The sequence below is a fragment of the Heterocephalus glaber genome, unplaced genomic scaffold, assembly GCF_053883595.1.
Source record: "Heterocephalus glaber isolate CG9 unplaced genomic scaffold, H.glaber_assembly_v1.0 deba00001002, whole genome shotgun sequence".
Classification (NCBI taxonomy): Eukaryota; Metazoa; Chordata; class Mammalia; order Rodentia; family Bathyergidae; genus Heterocephalus; species Heterocephalus glaber.
The window spans coordinates 950,372-964,345 of record NW_028258178.1 but is presented as its reverse complement, the minus strand read 5'-3'; the positions used below and the strand labels follow the sequence as shown (position 1 = coordinate 964,345).

General features: G+C 49.0%; 1 protein-coding gene across 10 annotated transcripts in view; it reads right to left on the bottom strand.

The window, feature by feature from the left end:
• The window catches only part of Akt2 (AKT serine/threonine kinase 2), a 55,644-nt gene that overhangs the window by 6,094 nt on the left and 35,576 nt on the right, over nt 1-13,974 (bottom strand). For all 10 annotated transcript variants that reach the window (XM_087209242.1, XM_087209250.1, XM_087209243.1 and 7 more), the window contains 5 exons: nt 6,805-6,958; nt 6,244-6,375; nt 3,848-3,913; nt 2,339-2,407; nt 1,052-1,174 (listed from right to left, as the gene is read on the bottom strand). In XM_087209242.1, coding sequence (XP_087065368.1) covers nt 1,052-1,174; nt 2,339-2,407; nt 3,848-3,913; nt 6,244-6,375; nt 6,805-6,958 — 544 coding nt within the window. The remainder of the gene's footprint in view (nt 1-1,051; nt 1,175-2,338; nt 2,408-3,847; nt 3,914-6,243; nt 6,376-6,804; nt 6,959-13,974) is intronic.

Sequence of the window (13,974 nt, the reverse complement as noted above, 5' to 3'; positions counted from 1 at the left end):
TAGTATTCCCTTTGTGTAACTTCCACCAGGCCAAGAAATAACATCAGGAGATCCCTGAGACGTCTATGTGCTCCTTCCTAGTTATCAGACATCTCCCCACCTCAGAAGTAACTTAATTCCTTGCTTTTCTTTGCAGATTTTTTTCCTTTGTCATGCTGGGGATGGACCCAGGGCCTCCTGCATGCCAGGCAAATGCTCCACCACTGAGCCACATCCTCAGTCCTTTCTTTCTGTAAGTTTTTAACACTGACATGTGTATCTGTAAACACTGGATCCACCTCATCTGTTCTGGCTTTTCCCCGTAACACTATCCTATGAGGTCTGCCCATACTGCTGAGTAGCTGTGGTTTGTTCTCTTTTGGCTGCCTGGCATCCTCCATGGGAAAAACACACGTGTCTGGCCATGCTCTGGCAGGGACGTCTGGGCTTGTGTGAACAGTACTGCCCCAAGCAGTGTGCACACATGCCGAGGTAAGCACAGCTGTTCTGCTGTAGTGGACACTGCCTTGCTACCTTCTTTTTTTTTTTGGTACCGGGGGTTGAACTCAGGTCTTTGTGCTTGCAAGGCAGGCGGCAGAACCACTGAGCTAAATCCCCGGCCTGCCTTGCTACCTTCTAAAGGGTTTGTGCAGCCAGGTGTGGTGGCACACACCTGTAATCCCAACACTTAGGAGGCTGAGGCAGGAGGATCACCACGAGTTTGAGGCCAGCCTGAGTTACATAGTGAGTTTAGGGCCAGCCTGAACTACAAAGCAAAACCCTGTCATAGTATATGCCTTTATCCCAGCACTGGAGAAAGCTGGACACTGTGAGTCCCAGGCCAGCCTGGACTACATAGCTAGATCTTGTCTCAAAACACCCTAAAAATATTTTTAAAAAATATACAGCTTGTGCTAATAGACACTCCCACCAAAGCTGGGACTGCTCACAGGGGGTTTGGAAAAGTCCTTGCTGCGGAACCACAGGCTGACTCCTTGGTGTGAATCCCACAAGTGTGCCGCCTTGGACCCCACGTATGCTTGCACCCCCCTCACCCCAGCCACCTGCTCACCTTGATGTCTCGGTACACCACGTCCCGTGAGTGCAAGTACTCGAGAGCCGAGACAATCTCTGCACCATAAAACCGTGCCCGGTCCTCCGTGAAGACTCGTTCCCGGGACAGGTGGAAGAAGAGCTGCAGGGAGGGTGGGGAGGAGGTCACAGCCCTGCGCCCTTGGGCCCTGCGCCCCACCACCAGCTCTGTGACATGGCGCCATGGGAACTGAGTAAGGGACAGTGAGTTGAGAAGTGCTCATAGGAAGGAAGAAAAAAGGGCAGCGGATGAAGAGTGACAACAGCCAGTAAGTGCCAACAAGAGGCTCTGGGCGACAGGATGAAGGGACAGGTGAAGGAGGGAGTAACAGCAGGAAAGCAAGGAGAAACACAAGTCATGAGCAAGAGACAATAAACTGTGAGCAAGACCAAATCAAATGAAGCAAACAAATGAGCCAGTCCAGTAAGTCCATCTACATGCAGAGAAGACGGTGAGGGTCAAGTGGGTGACAAGGAGACAGGGGACATTTATCTATACAAGGAGGGGGAGGACCCAGGGACCAGAGGGCTGGCCGACTTTAACACTTGCGTGCTTTCTTCAGAGTCTCTAGGAACATCCTTCCGCCCAGTCACCTAAGTACCCCCACAGCCTCTCTCCACGCCTTTCTGGACCCGGTTTGGACCCTCCCTTCAACAACTTGTTCACTAGCTGTGTGATCCTGGCAAGCCTCTTAGCCTCCTGAGTCTCACTTCCTCCGCCTACGAAATAGAGATGATGCCACCTACTTCAGAGAGCAGGGCAGGGGGCTGGGACTTGTTATTCACTGTTAGGGCTGTGTCTAGATGTCCCCTCAAAACCTCATGTAGTCATAGGTGAGGCTTTTTCAGAGGTGGCTGGATCTACAGTGTGTGACACTGGGATTGATTCATGGTGCAATGCTAGGCTCAAGGGCACTAGGGTTACGGGTGTGAGTGGTACCTGCCCTAAATAGCCTGGATAAGATATAAGGGAAAGAGCTGTGGTTGTCCCTTGTTGCTCTGCTACCTTCTGCCCACTATGAACTGTTTCTCTTCTGCGATACTACCCTGCCTTGAAGCCAGACGATTATAGACTGAAACCTCTATAAACTGTGAGCTAAATAAACCTTTCCCCCTTTAACGTGGGATGTCGGGTATTTTGTCTCAGCAATGAGAGAAAAGTAACTAAGACATTCACTAAGCCTCCCTCCAGCCCTTCCATCGAAGGCAGCCCCCTAACCCCCACAAAGAGACACCAACTAAGTCAGGCCAGGTGGCTACTGCTCACCTCCCCGCCATTGGCATACTCCATCACGAAGCACAGGCGGTCATGGGTCTGGAAGGCATACTTCAGTGCCTGCAGAATGAGGGCAGGAGGGCACTGGGGTCAGACATAGGGAAGGAGAGGGCTCTGCCCGGATTCTCCACACAGACACCCCTACTCCCCACCCCAGCCAGGAGCCATGGGAGTGCAGCAGATGGGTTCAACTTCCAGGCACAGCTGGGGAGAAACCAGAACTATGACTTCTCTTTTTAACAGTAAAATATACTAAATGCTGTCTCCTGAGTGCATACACACACACACACACACACATGCTGTGGCTGGCTGTGGCAATCAATGGTTTAGAAACCGACTTCAAAGACAGGACAGACAAACTGTCAACCAACAAAGAGTAGTTTAGGGCTGGGGATTTAGCTCAGTGGTACTGCGCCTGCCTCGCAAGTGCAAGGTCCTGAGTTTGATCCCCAGTACAAAAAAAAACAAAGAGTAGTTTAGTTCCCAAACTGTGCTCTAGGGAGGAGTATTCTTCAGAGGCCCTCAGGAAACCCCTGTTACAGCTCTATAGTGCCTTGTACTACACCCTGAGGTGCACTGGTAGATCTCATCTGAACAAATGTTACAGCTTAATAGGATACCTGATCAGCAACTGAACTAAAGAAATGGCACATATAGCTGGGCCTGGTGGTGCACACCTGTAACCCCAGCAACTTGTTAGGCAGAGGCAAGAGGATCACAAGTTTGAGCCCAGGCTGGGCAGCTTAGCAAGTCTCAGAAAAAAAAAAATTAAAAGGACCAAGGATGTAGCTCAGTGCAAGGCTTTGGATTCAATCTCCAGTTAAAAAAAAAAAAAAGGCACATCAGCTACCCTCAATCTAGCCCATTGAGGTGATAGCCACCAGCCCTGATGGAGACAGCAGCCCAGCAGATACTCCAAAGAGGTAACCACCTGGCCTAAGTTGACAGGAGATACAAGAATAGCACATCATGGTACTTTAAAAATCAAAACAGGGCCAGAGATTTAACTCAGTGGTTTTGCCGCCTGCTGCACAAACACAAGGACCCAAGTTCAATCCTTAGTACCAAAAAAAAAAAAAAAAAAAATCAAAACAAAACAGGGCCAGGGATTTAGCTCAGTGGTTCCACACCTGCCTCACAAGTGCAAAGTCCTGAGTTCAATCCCCAGTACCAGAAAAAATTAATTAATTAAAATCAAAACAAAACAAAAATATCTTCCCACTTGGCCAAGGTGGGCTAAGCACCCCTCACTCACAGAGACAGCTCTCCTGGGGCTGTCCTGTCAGGTGATTTCTCGGGTCCCTTAAGGTGCCTACATGAACTCACCGTCTATGAAAACGATACCACCCCAGTGCTTGGTTCAGGCAATATGGGGAGGCAGTGGCAGCCTGCCTCATCCGCCTGACCTGTACCAAGGCTATGCTTTTTCCCCAAATTCTGCCCAAGTGTGCTGGCCTGAAGTGAAGGCCCCCACTGCCTGAGAAGGCAAGTGAGACTCACAGTGAGGAAGGGGTGCCTGGTGTTCTGGAGGACTCGACTCTCGGTGACTGTGTGGGCGACTTCATCCTGCAGACAGAGAGTGCGAGTAAGCAGCTGAGACAACACCATGTCTACCTACCTCACCACCAGTTTTAACAAGAAAGGGGAGCAAGAACTTGGGAAAATGCAATTCCATTATAAAAGCAAAAAGAATGACAAGAATATGATAGGGCCATTTGCAAGCTCTAACTAAATAATGAATCCAGACAACAGTAATCAGTGGCTTTCTTAAAAGCACAAGGTGAAAAGCCAATGCAGACTTTACGATGGAAGCATGAGGGCTGCGCCCCCTAAACCCAGGCCAACTATAACATCCTGCTATGATCTGGATCTTGAACATCCCCTAAAGCCTCATGTGTTGATGACTTGGTCTCTAGCCTGTGGTCCAATTGGTAGGTGCTGGAACTTTTAGGTGGTAGGGTCTGGTAGAAGCAAGGTAGGTCACTGGGAGTGTGTCTTCAAAGGGATACTGGGACAACTCCCCGTGCTTCCGACTGCCATGAGATGAACAGGTCTCTGCGAGCTCCCCACCATGATGTACTGTGTGTCTGCAAAGGTCTAAAGCAAAGGAGCTAAGCCTCATGGCTTGGAATCTCCAAAGCTATGAATCAAAATAAACCTTTTGTCCTTATGAGTTGCTTATCTCAGTTATTTTGTCACAATGATGCAAAGCTGGCTAGCATGCATTAGTACAGAGAAAACAAGCAGACATTATAAGACCCCTGAGACAGAGGATATAGGATTCGGCAGCTATAAAGTATTCTTGCCCAAAGAAGGAACTGGATCTAATCAAGGCCCTAGAGTAAACCAGTGCTTCTCAGGGTGTGGTCCTCACACAGGCTCCATCAGCAGGGCCTGGGAACTGGTAGAAATACAAATTTTGAGGCCCCACCCTAGCTCCACTGAGCAGAAACTGGGGGATGCGGTGGGGGACATCCCTGCCTCACAAGCCCTCTGGCTGACTTAAACACAAGGCCAACATCGGGTCCGACCAAGATCAGGCTCACCAGGAGAACTTCGAAACCAAAGCTAGCTGGACACTGGCTCTCCCTTGGGCACATCCATCTCCAGGGGACGTCTAAGTCATTTTTTATTATCACAACTGGTGAGTGCTGGTAAACCTCTTAGAATGCACAGGACAGCGCTGCCACCCCCCCCAATAAAGAATGATGTGGCCCAAAATATTAGTGGTACTGAGGCTCACAAGGCCTTAGACCAATTATATCAGGAACTAATAGTTTCTTTTGTTGGATATGATCACAATACTGTATATATTTTTAAATCTTCATCCATTAAGGCACATTTTTAATTAAGTATGGGTGAAATGATATGAATATATAAAATAGTCCTTTAAATACTCCACAATCAAAAAGGGAGGGGAGGACAGAGCTAATGAAATAAGACTGAATTGCTTTGACAGAATGATCGCTACATGGCAGTCCACTTTATTTTTCTTCTTAAAAATTTGTTTATATTTGAAATTTTCTACTGCAGAATCTTTAAATAAGGCAAAAAGATAGAATTCCACTTATGACCCAGCTTTCAACAGCCTCCCCAGGTCCTTTATCAAGGTAAGGAGCCTCCTTCAGGCCTTGACAGCACCTACTGTGTGAGGCCCATGCATTTTCCACAGCCAGAGGTGGAGTGTGGGATTCGGGCCAATTTCCCCCTGGGCTCGGGTTCTCCTTCTCTGACTGGGGACCGAGTCCCAGAGGACAGGGTAAATAAGGCTATAGCAGTGGAAGGCCGTGGTGACACTGTTCCAGCCCTACAAGAGATCCCAAGTAGTCTCCCACCAGATTGTGGTCCCTGTTAAATCAGGAGGGCAGGGGGGTAGCTCGGTGGTAAAGCACATGATTCACATGTACAAGGCTCTGGATTCCATCCCCAGCACCACACAAACAAGATAGGAGGTCACTGTTTTTGCAGTGAGCTGCACTAGGCCATAGCAGACCATACCAAACCAAAATGGAGTCACTCAAACTAAATGCCAAATAATCACAAGGAAACAAACAAGTAGCTAGACCCCAAAACAGAGCAGTTTTTCTCGAAAACAGGAAAGTCCAGTCTACCTGAGTCAGGGTGATAAGGAAGTCTCCTCTGCTTTAACTCCTGCAAAGGGTAACCTGAAGTAACCTGTTGTTAACCAATCAGCTTTTTTTCCCTTGTTGCCACCTTACAAAACCCACTGTCTGCCATTGTCCAGCAGAAGCTTTCATTCTGTTGTGTAGAATGGAGTCTGCCCCAATCCATGAATCACAAATAAAAGCCAATTAGATCTAAAACTAAATTTGTTGTCATTTTGTCTCCTGACAGCCCTGAGGAAGCAAGCGCATGGCAGTCCTCAGAGCACTCACCTTGGCAATGATGACTTCCTTCCGCAGGATCTTCATGGCATAGTAGCGGCCAGTGGCCTTTTCTCGCACTAGGATGACTTTGCCAAAGGTGCCCTTGCCGAGGAGTTTGAGATAATCAAAGTCATTCATGGTCTGTGGGGTGGAGACAGAGCAGGGTCAGTCAGTGCTGGCATTTGGCCCATGGGAGGAAGTTTTAACAAAGAAAGAAGAAAACCAAAGGACGCTGTTGCCCTGGCAGAGGCTCAAGTAGGAGGGAGCTCTGGGAAGCAACTGTCCTGAGCAGCCTGCAGACCCAGGCTCTCCCAGGCACAGGCCTTGGATGTGGGACCTTGGAGCTCTACATGTGAGGAGAGCTGGGTGTTCCCAATTTCTTAAGATGAAGCCACAGGAGTTCTACCCAGGGTGTCCCCTCAGCCCATGGCACAGAGTAGCCCCTGAGACAACCACCCCATCCCACAGGACACGGTGCAGTCTCCAGGATGAAGCCCTGCACACTTTGTATGGAACCAAGGGAGACAAGGCCAGCACAGCCCCAGCCTCTGCCAAACCCCCAGCACTTACCACTTTGGCCCGTGCCTTGCTGACTGCCACTTCCATCTCCTCAGCCGTGGAAGAGTCACTTGGGGAGCCACATTTGTAGTCCATGGGATCCTCACCAGGGACTCGCTGCTTGAGGCTGTTGGCGACCATCTGGATGGCCCGCATCCACTCCTCCCTGTGTGGAGACACACTTGAGTCCCTAGCCTCAGGACTGGGAGGGCTAAAGGTCACCTCCTCCAATGGGAGAGCAGATACCAAACCCCTTTGGGGGCTTTGGGGAGCACTGACTGAGCCAGGCAGAGCTAATGGGGCCTGACACTTTACAGGTAGGGGAAGTGGACCAAGAGAGGGATCATCCATCTCCCAGGAGTGGCCTGACAGGAGGGCCCCTTGAAGCCAGGCAGCTCTGAAATGATCAAAGAGGGGAGGTTGCTTTTGTTCACCATTGCCCCACCCTAGAATGAGGGAGGGCCAGGGCTCCTCTAACTCCTAAAGAACAAATAGCCAGTTCAAGTGTATAAGTCACTAATGTCTTATAAAGGAAAACCAAGAGTAAAAGAAAGTATCCAACAGCCAAAGCAGCTGAGATTCTCATAAGGCCAGAGCTGGCCAGCAGGACAGCCCCTGGAGGGGATGGATAGTCTGCCGGCCAGGCCCTGTGTACACCCAGGCAGAGCAGGGTTAAAACCTGCTGGGAAGGAATTTTTTAACACCTGCAAACTTTCTTTCTAGTTAAGTGCAAATGACCAGAGACAAAAAATACAGGGCCGGGGATAGAGCTCAGTGGTTCCGCTGCCCCCTGCCTTGCAAGCACAAGGTTCCGAGTTTGATCCCCAGTACCAAAAAATTAAAAAATTTAAAAATGCAGATTAAAGAAAAATATTAGGCTGAATGCCTATCCACATCCCCTCATTTCTGACTTATCAGTTAGTAGGTGGTTCAACCCAATGCACTTGAGTGCCTGTGTATTGTGTTTGTGTCTAAAAAAAACATGACTAGTGGGAAAAAGAAAATATGTTCACTAAGAATGAGACATTCAAAGAGCAAGTAAGCAGGCAACTTCCCAAATCTCAGTGATTGAAATAAGCCACAGTGAGTGCAGACAGTTCTGTCAGGAGCCAAGAGCAAGCCGAACCCTTCACATGCATCCTCCAGAACTGCCCTCACAGCAAGTGCTGCAGCTCTGGTGCTGCCCAGGCACCAAGGCCCCCTGCCCATGGTCCCCGGGGCACAAGTGGAGAGACTGGGCCTACAAGCCTGAGCTTCTGCCCAAGACCCCTTCCCTGGGTAGCAAGCAGGACCACTTTTATTCCCATCAGTCCTGCAGCACACATTTTTCCATGTTTTGACACTGGTGAACACAGTCACATCTTGGAGTCAGCAGTCTGTCATCATTTAATTGGGCACTGCTATCCCCTGGTATTATATAAAAGCATGTCTTCCAGATGGTGGCATCTTAGACGTAATGGAGCATGCCAGCCATGCTTCACGCAGGGTTCTTGTGGGATGGCGAGATCGCATGGGAAACATCTACACAGTGAGACTGCAGCTAAGAAAGAGGCAGGTCTGGGTGAGGACTGTCTAGAGATCTCACATGAAAAAAAGGAAGGTTCAGAATTGTGTGGAGTTCTGTACTATCGGAGTTAGAAAATAAAGACTTTCTGCTCACACATGCTCACATAAACACAAATATCCTGCCTGAGTAGTCAGGTCTCTGGAGCCCTGACCGTCTTCAGGGAGGGAAGGGGAACCCGGAGCCAGAGGACCAGAAGAGGCTTCTAAAAACCACAGAGCACGCACTCTTATTAACCACTCCCATACTGCCTCATTACAAAGGATGAAGCTGAGACACAGATTTAAAAAACAAACTCAAGAAAAAATACAGTAGTTGCCCAAGCCTCAGAGCCAGACTCACAAAAGGCCAATGGCCTCCCTGAGGGCAAGGCTGCTGCTGCTCAGCTCTGGGGTTTGCTGCACCAAGCAAGGACTAAGCTCAGCACCCCAGTAAAGCACAAGGGGTTCTGCCTTCTTCAGCTGGCCTCACTCACACATTTTTCTGTCCTGCTTTATAAGAGATAACATGAATATCACACCATGCTTCACAGGACAGATGCGATCAAGTGCTGACATACTGCCCCTCCCCACCATGCAGACTAGGTCGGCCCTGCAGGGCAGGGATTTGCATCTGCTTTGAATGTGGTGCACCCCCAGTACAGACGGGCACTCTGTAAGTATCTAGGTAATCACCAAGAGAGGCAGCCCTGGGGCACAGTGAGGCCAATGCTTGCTCAAGCAAGGCGGCTTGGCCTCTTTCCTCTCTGACCCGATGCCTCCAGCCAGTATTTCTCAACTGGCTTTAACCTGTACCTCCTTTGGAATAAGTTGCACCCTAAAACCCAATCCCTATATTAGTATTACTGTTTTCCAAAAAGGGGGGGGGGGGCTAGAAACACATCCCATGATATGCTTTATCAACCACAGCTGTCCTCTCTTAGAAAGTTTAAAATGTTAATTTCACTGGGCATAGTGGCACAATACCAGCACTTGGGAGGCTGAGGCAGGAGGATCACTGTGAGATTGAGGCCAGCCTGGGCTACATAGTAAGTTCAAGCCAATCGAAAACTACATAATCCTGCCTCAAAAAAACCAAAAATAAGTAAATAAATTCAATTAAATTAAATGTTTATTTTGGGGCCGGGATTTAGCTCAGTGGTTCTGCTGCCTGCCTTGCAAGTGTAAGGTCCAGAGTTTGATCCCCAGTACCCCCCAAAAATGTTGATTTTGAGTGTTAAGGTGGGGTAGATTGAAAAAGAAAATCACAGATCTCCTAAGAAAAATATGTATCTCTCACGTAGAGATTCTGAGGGACTGTCACCTGGGGTGGGGTCAGGAGCTGCCCCCCTGCCCCCTGCGTGCACAATGGGTGCTGGGCCAGACCCAGAAAGCTCTCACCTCATGGAAGATGTTTTGAGGACACAAGGAGGAAGGGGTCCCTTGGGCTCTCCTGCAGCCTGACCAGCCACATGTCCAGTTCCAAATGGACCAAGGTTGAATGGTTGCAGCACTCAGAATCCAGAGTAAAAGCAAAGGCCCCTGTCCAGGACATTCCTCAAGGGTTTGCAACACAGTGTCTGGGGCAGAGGGGAGATCCCACACAAAAGGGACCCCCAGTAGGAGACCGCCAGGGAAACCCACCCACTTCCTAGCCAAAAAGCAACTAGAGAAGTAACAGCAGTAAATGGCCAGCTCCACAGCCACTAGTTCATTTGATTCTCAAGAACATGGGGAGGAGATGCTGATGTGGATACTGAGGCACACAGAGGCAGAGTCATCCCTGGCAGTCACCCCACCAGACCAGGCAGAGCTGAGGCTCGTGCCTCAGACCACTCTGCCCCTCGCTGGCCCCATGCTACCTTTTCCTGTGCCAGTGGTCCAGAGGAGCTACAATTCCTAGACAAGGCTCAAGAGGATCAAGTGAGGATACTCTCAAGAAGGTTCAAGGAGCAAGGGACATCAGGCCATGGGGGCCAAGGCCAAAGTAGAAGGACATCACCCCTCAGAGCTGTGACATGGTGCACTTTCCGGACAGGACCTCCCCCAGAAAACACCACCACCACCACCACCACCACCACCACCACCACCGACGCCCACCATGCCTTTAATCCTCCCAACCCTCCAGGCAGCAGGTACTGTTAACGTCATTCTATAAACAGGAAGACTGAGACACAGGGAGGGTGACATTTGCCCACATACATAGCCAACAAGCAGAGGCCCAGGAATGTAAACCCAGATGTTCCTATGTCACCCAAGAGCCCTTCTTCTACTTGGGGTACTTTCCATGGCCTTCTCATCCCTCACTTGGGCTCTGGGGCCACAGGAGGGACATTTGGGCAAGGCCTAGCACACAGTACAGGCTGGGAGTCGGGAGTCAGGGCTGGGCCTTAGTTCCATTGCACACTGGCTTCCTGCCCCTGAGGGAGCCCAGCTTCCCCGGCCTCCCATATCATCCAGGGCTCAGTGTTGAGAGCAGACTCTGGAGCCAGTGGCCTGGGTAAAAACACAGCTCTGCCCTTTCCTAAAGCCGCACCAGGCAGGTCTGGCAGCACATGAGACACTGGATACAATGAACATAGAATGGCGCCTGGCACAAAGGAAGTCCCTCAAAGGGCTGTGAGGACACACACCGCCAGCCCACCAGTATCTGCTCAGTGCCTTCTACAAGTTAAGCCTTGGCCTGGACACTGAGGAGGCAGCGGAGAACAAATCTGAAAGGACAGTAGCTCCCCCTTAACCGTGGTTCTGCTTTCCACAGTCTCACCTGCAGTTAGTGGTGATACAAATATACTGAGTGGAAAATTCAAGAAACAACTTAGAAGTTTTAAGCTGGACATCACTCCTAGGGTTCTGATGAAATCTTGTGTAATCCTGCTCTGTCCTTGTATTATTAGTTGCTGATCTCTTACTGCACCTAATTTATAACTTTAACCTTATCACAGTATGTGCATGGTTAAAAACACAGTATACTCAGGGCTGAGTGCTATTTAGTTCCAAGCATCACTGGGGCTGGGAACACATGCCCTTTGGGTGAGGCAGGACTATGCAGCAAGGCAAGGACCAGAGGTAGGCAGGGAGGCTCTCTGAGGAGGGGCCACTCAACCCAGGCAGGACCTGAGAGATGTTACTAGAACATGGACCATCCTCAATGCCTGCAGCAGGCATCTGGCTGTGAAAATCAGTGAGACAGAATGATGGAGCCAGCTGCACAGACAGCTGGGGACGGAAAGGATCCAGGGAGAGAGAGCAACAAGGCAAAGCCCCAGGGGAAGAAGTCTGACGTGTCTGCAGATGGCACAGCAAGTGCCAGTATCATGGGGCCAGCCCAAGAGTGGAGAGGATGAGAGCAGAAAGAAGGACAGAGCCAGACTAGGACAGGAGGGAGTGTGCTCTGTGGGCTACCTAAGTTAGGGGTCCAGGTCTTGATCCTTAACACCACATGATGTGGCTAGAGGGTTACACAGGTGGCAACAGCACTGATTTCCGTGTCGAGGCAGTAGCTGCAGGCTGGGGCCACATCCTCCAGGTGAGGGATGCCAGTGACACAGGAGGTGAGAGAAACACACAGCAGCCTTGGGGGCCAACGGACTCCATGCTGCAGGCCCTGGAGGCTTCTGCTGCTCCCTCCCTCATCTTCACGGACAGCAGGGAGCTGAGTCCCAAGAAGGGACAGGGCAGGCAGCCACTCTGCTCCAGAGCCTGGGCTCACCCCTGTGCTGTCCACCGAGCAGGACCCAAAGTGCCTGATGAGAATGTTCAGTGAGGGGGATGACTGGGCTCTCCCCCACCTAACATGAGGAGTATGAACTGACTTGGTGGACTGTGGGGAGGGGCTCTCTCCCAACACATGGCCCCCCTGACCCAGAGGGGCGATTATGGCTAGAGGCATCTGGAGTCCCTCTCTGCTAACACACCTTCAGCCTGTGGGATAAAGTAAATCACTAGACCTATAACCCTTACATTGGGATCTGCCTCACAAATAATTGGTTTTAATGGTTCTTTTATTCATCCAACAAACATTCACTGACCACCTATTTGTTTCAGGCACAAAAAATAATAAATATAAAATACTACACTTGGTAGATAAGTGCATTAGGAAAAATGAAGCTGAGTAAGCGTAGACAGTCATGGTGGGCAGATGCTCTCAGATGCTCTGAGAAGGCTATGACAACTGAGCAAAGACCTTGAGAAATTAAGGAGACAGCCTTAGAAGCATCTGGGAAAGGGGGTCCTAGGCAAAGGGAACAGGAAACGCTAATGCCGAGGCAAGAGTATATTCAGCAAGTGTAAAGGGGCAGGACTTGAAAGACATGGCACATACCCTGCAGTTTACTCCAAGTGTGACCAAAAGTCACTTAGAGTTCTGAGCAAAGAAATTCCAACAAAAAAGATCACACTAATCTGATATGCTACTGAGCACTCCTGTCAAAGTTATAGATCTGAAAACTTTCTCCATAGAGGGCTGACAGCAAATTTTCAGGCTTTGTGGGCCACAGTTGCTGTCACAATATTACAGCAGCACAAAGCAGCTAGGGCCAACTCATAATAAATTGACGTGGAAGTTTTGCAACAGAAGTACCAAAGCAGAAGCAGGGTTGTATTTTGCCAACCATGCTGCAGACTGAACTCCTGGTTTATAGGAAAGATAAGCATGGGGCAACAGAGTAACAGTGCCAAAAGGCATTAAGATGACGTTCAGAATGTGAGACAGCCTGCACATCAACTAGCCTGGCTTGTCAAAAATATCCATGTCTGAGCAGAGACGGTAGAGGGGAGAAAAATAAAGGGCAGAATTAGATTAAAACAGGATGGGGCTGGCTGTGGTGGTGCATGCTTATAATTCCAGCTCTTGGGAGGCTGAGGCAGGAGGAATGCTGTGAGTTCAGCCTGGATACAGTGAGTTCAAGACCAACCTGAACTACATAATGAAAGCTTGTCTTAAAACAAACAAACAAAACAGGACAAAGAGTCGACCTGTACCTTGAATTAATCCTGATTTCAAAATCAACCCATTTTAAGGCCAGGCATGGTGGCATATGCCTCTAAACTCAGCATTTGGGAGACAGAGGTAAGAGGATCACAAATTCAAGGTCAGCCTGGGCACATTAATGACTTAGCAAGGCCCTGTATCAAAATAAAAAAGGCGCTAGGAATATAGCTCAATGAAAGGCTCTGGTTTCAATCACCATTATATAAAAAAACAAAATAGAAAACCAATTTGAATAAGGATCAAAATGTATAACTGATAATGTGAAATAGGAAGAAAGAGTCTAAAAGGATAGGGGAAATGGAAGATACAGAGGAAAGGAAAGAAGGGAAAAGAAAAATATGAGAAAAGGAAAAAATGGAAACAAAGCTTTTGTAAATAGGGACGGGTGGAGGGGTTGAAGGGAGGGCAGGGGAATGGGGAAAAACTAAGAACCAAGATATATCATGTAAAGGTACAAGATCCCAATGATGAATGTAACTGCATTATATACCTAAAATGTGCCAATAACTTAATGGAAAAAAAAATCAGCATACAAAAAAAAAAAAGAAAAGAAAACCATTTTGAATATAACTTGGGAAATCCAAGTATGGCATGGGTAGAGAGGAAATACATATTTGGATATGCATCCCTTACTCAAAATGCTTGAG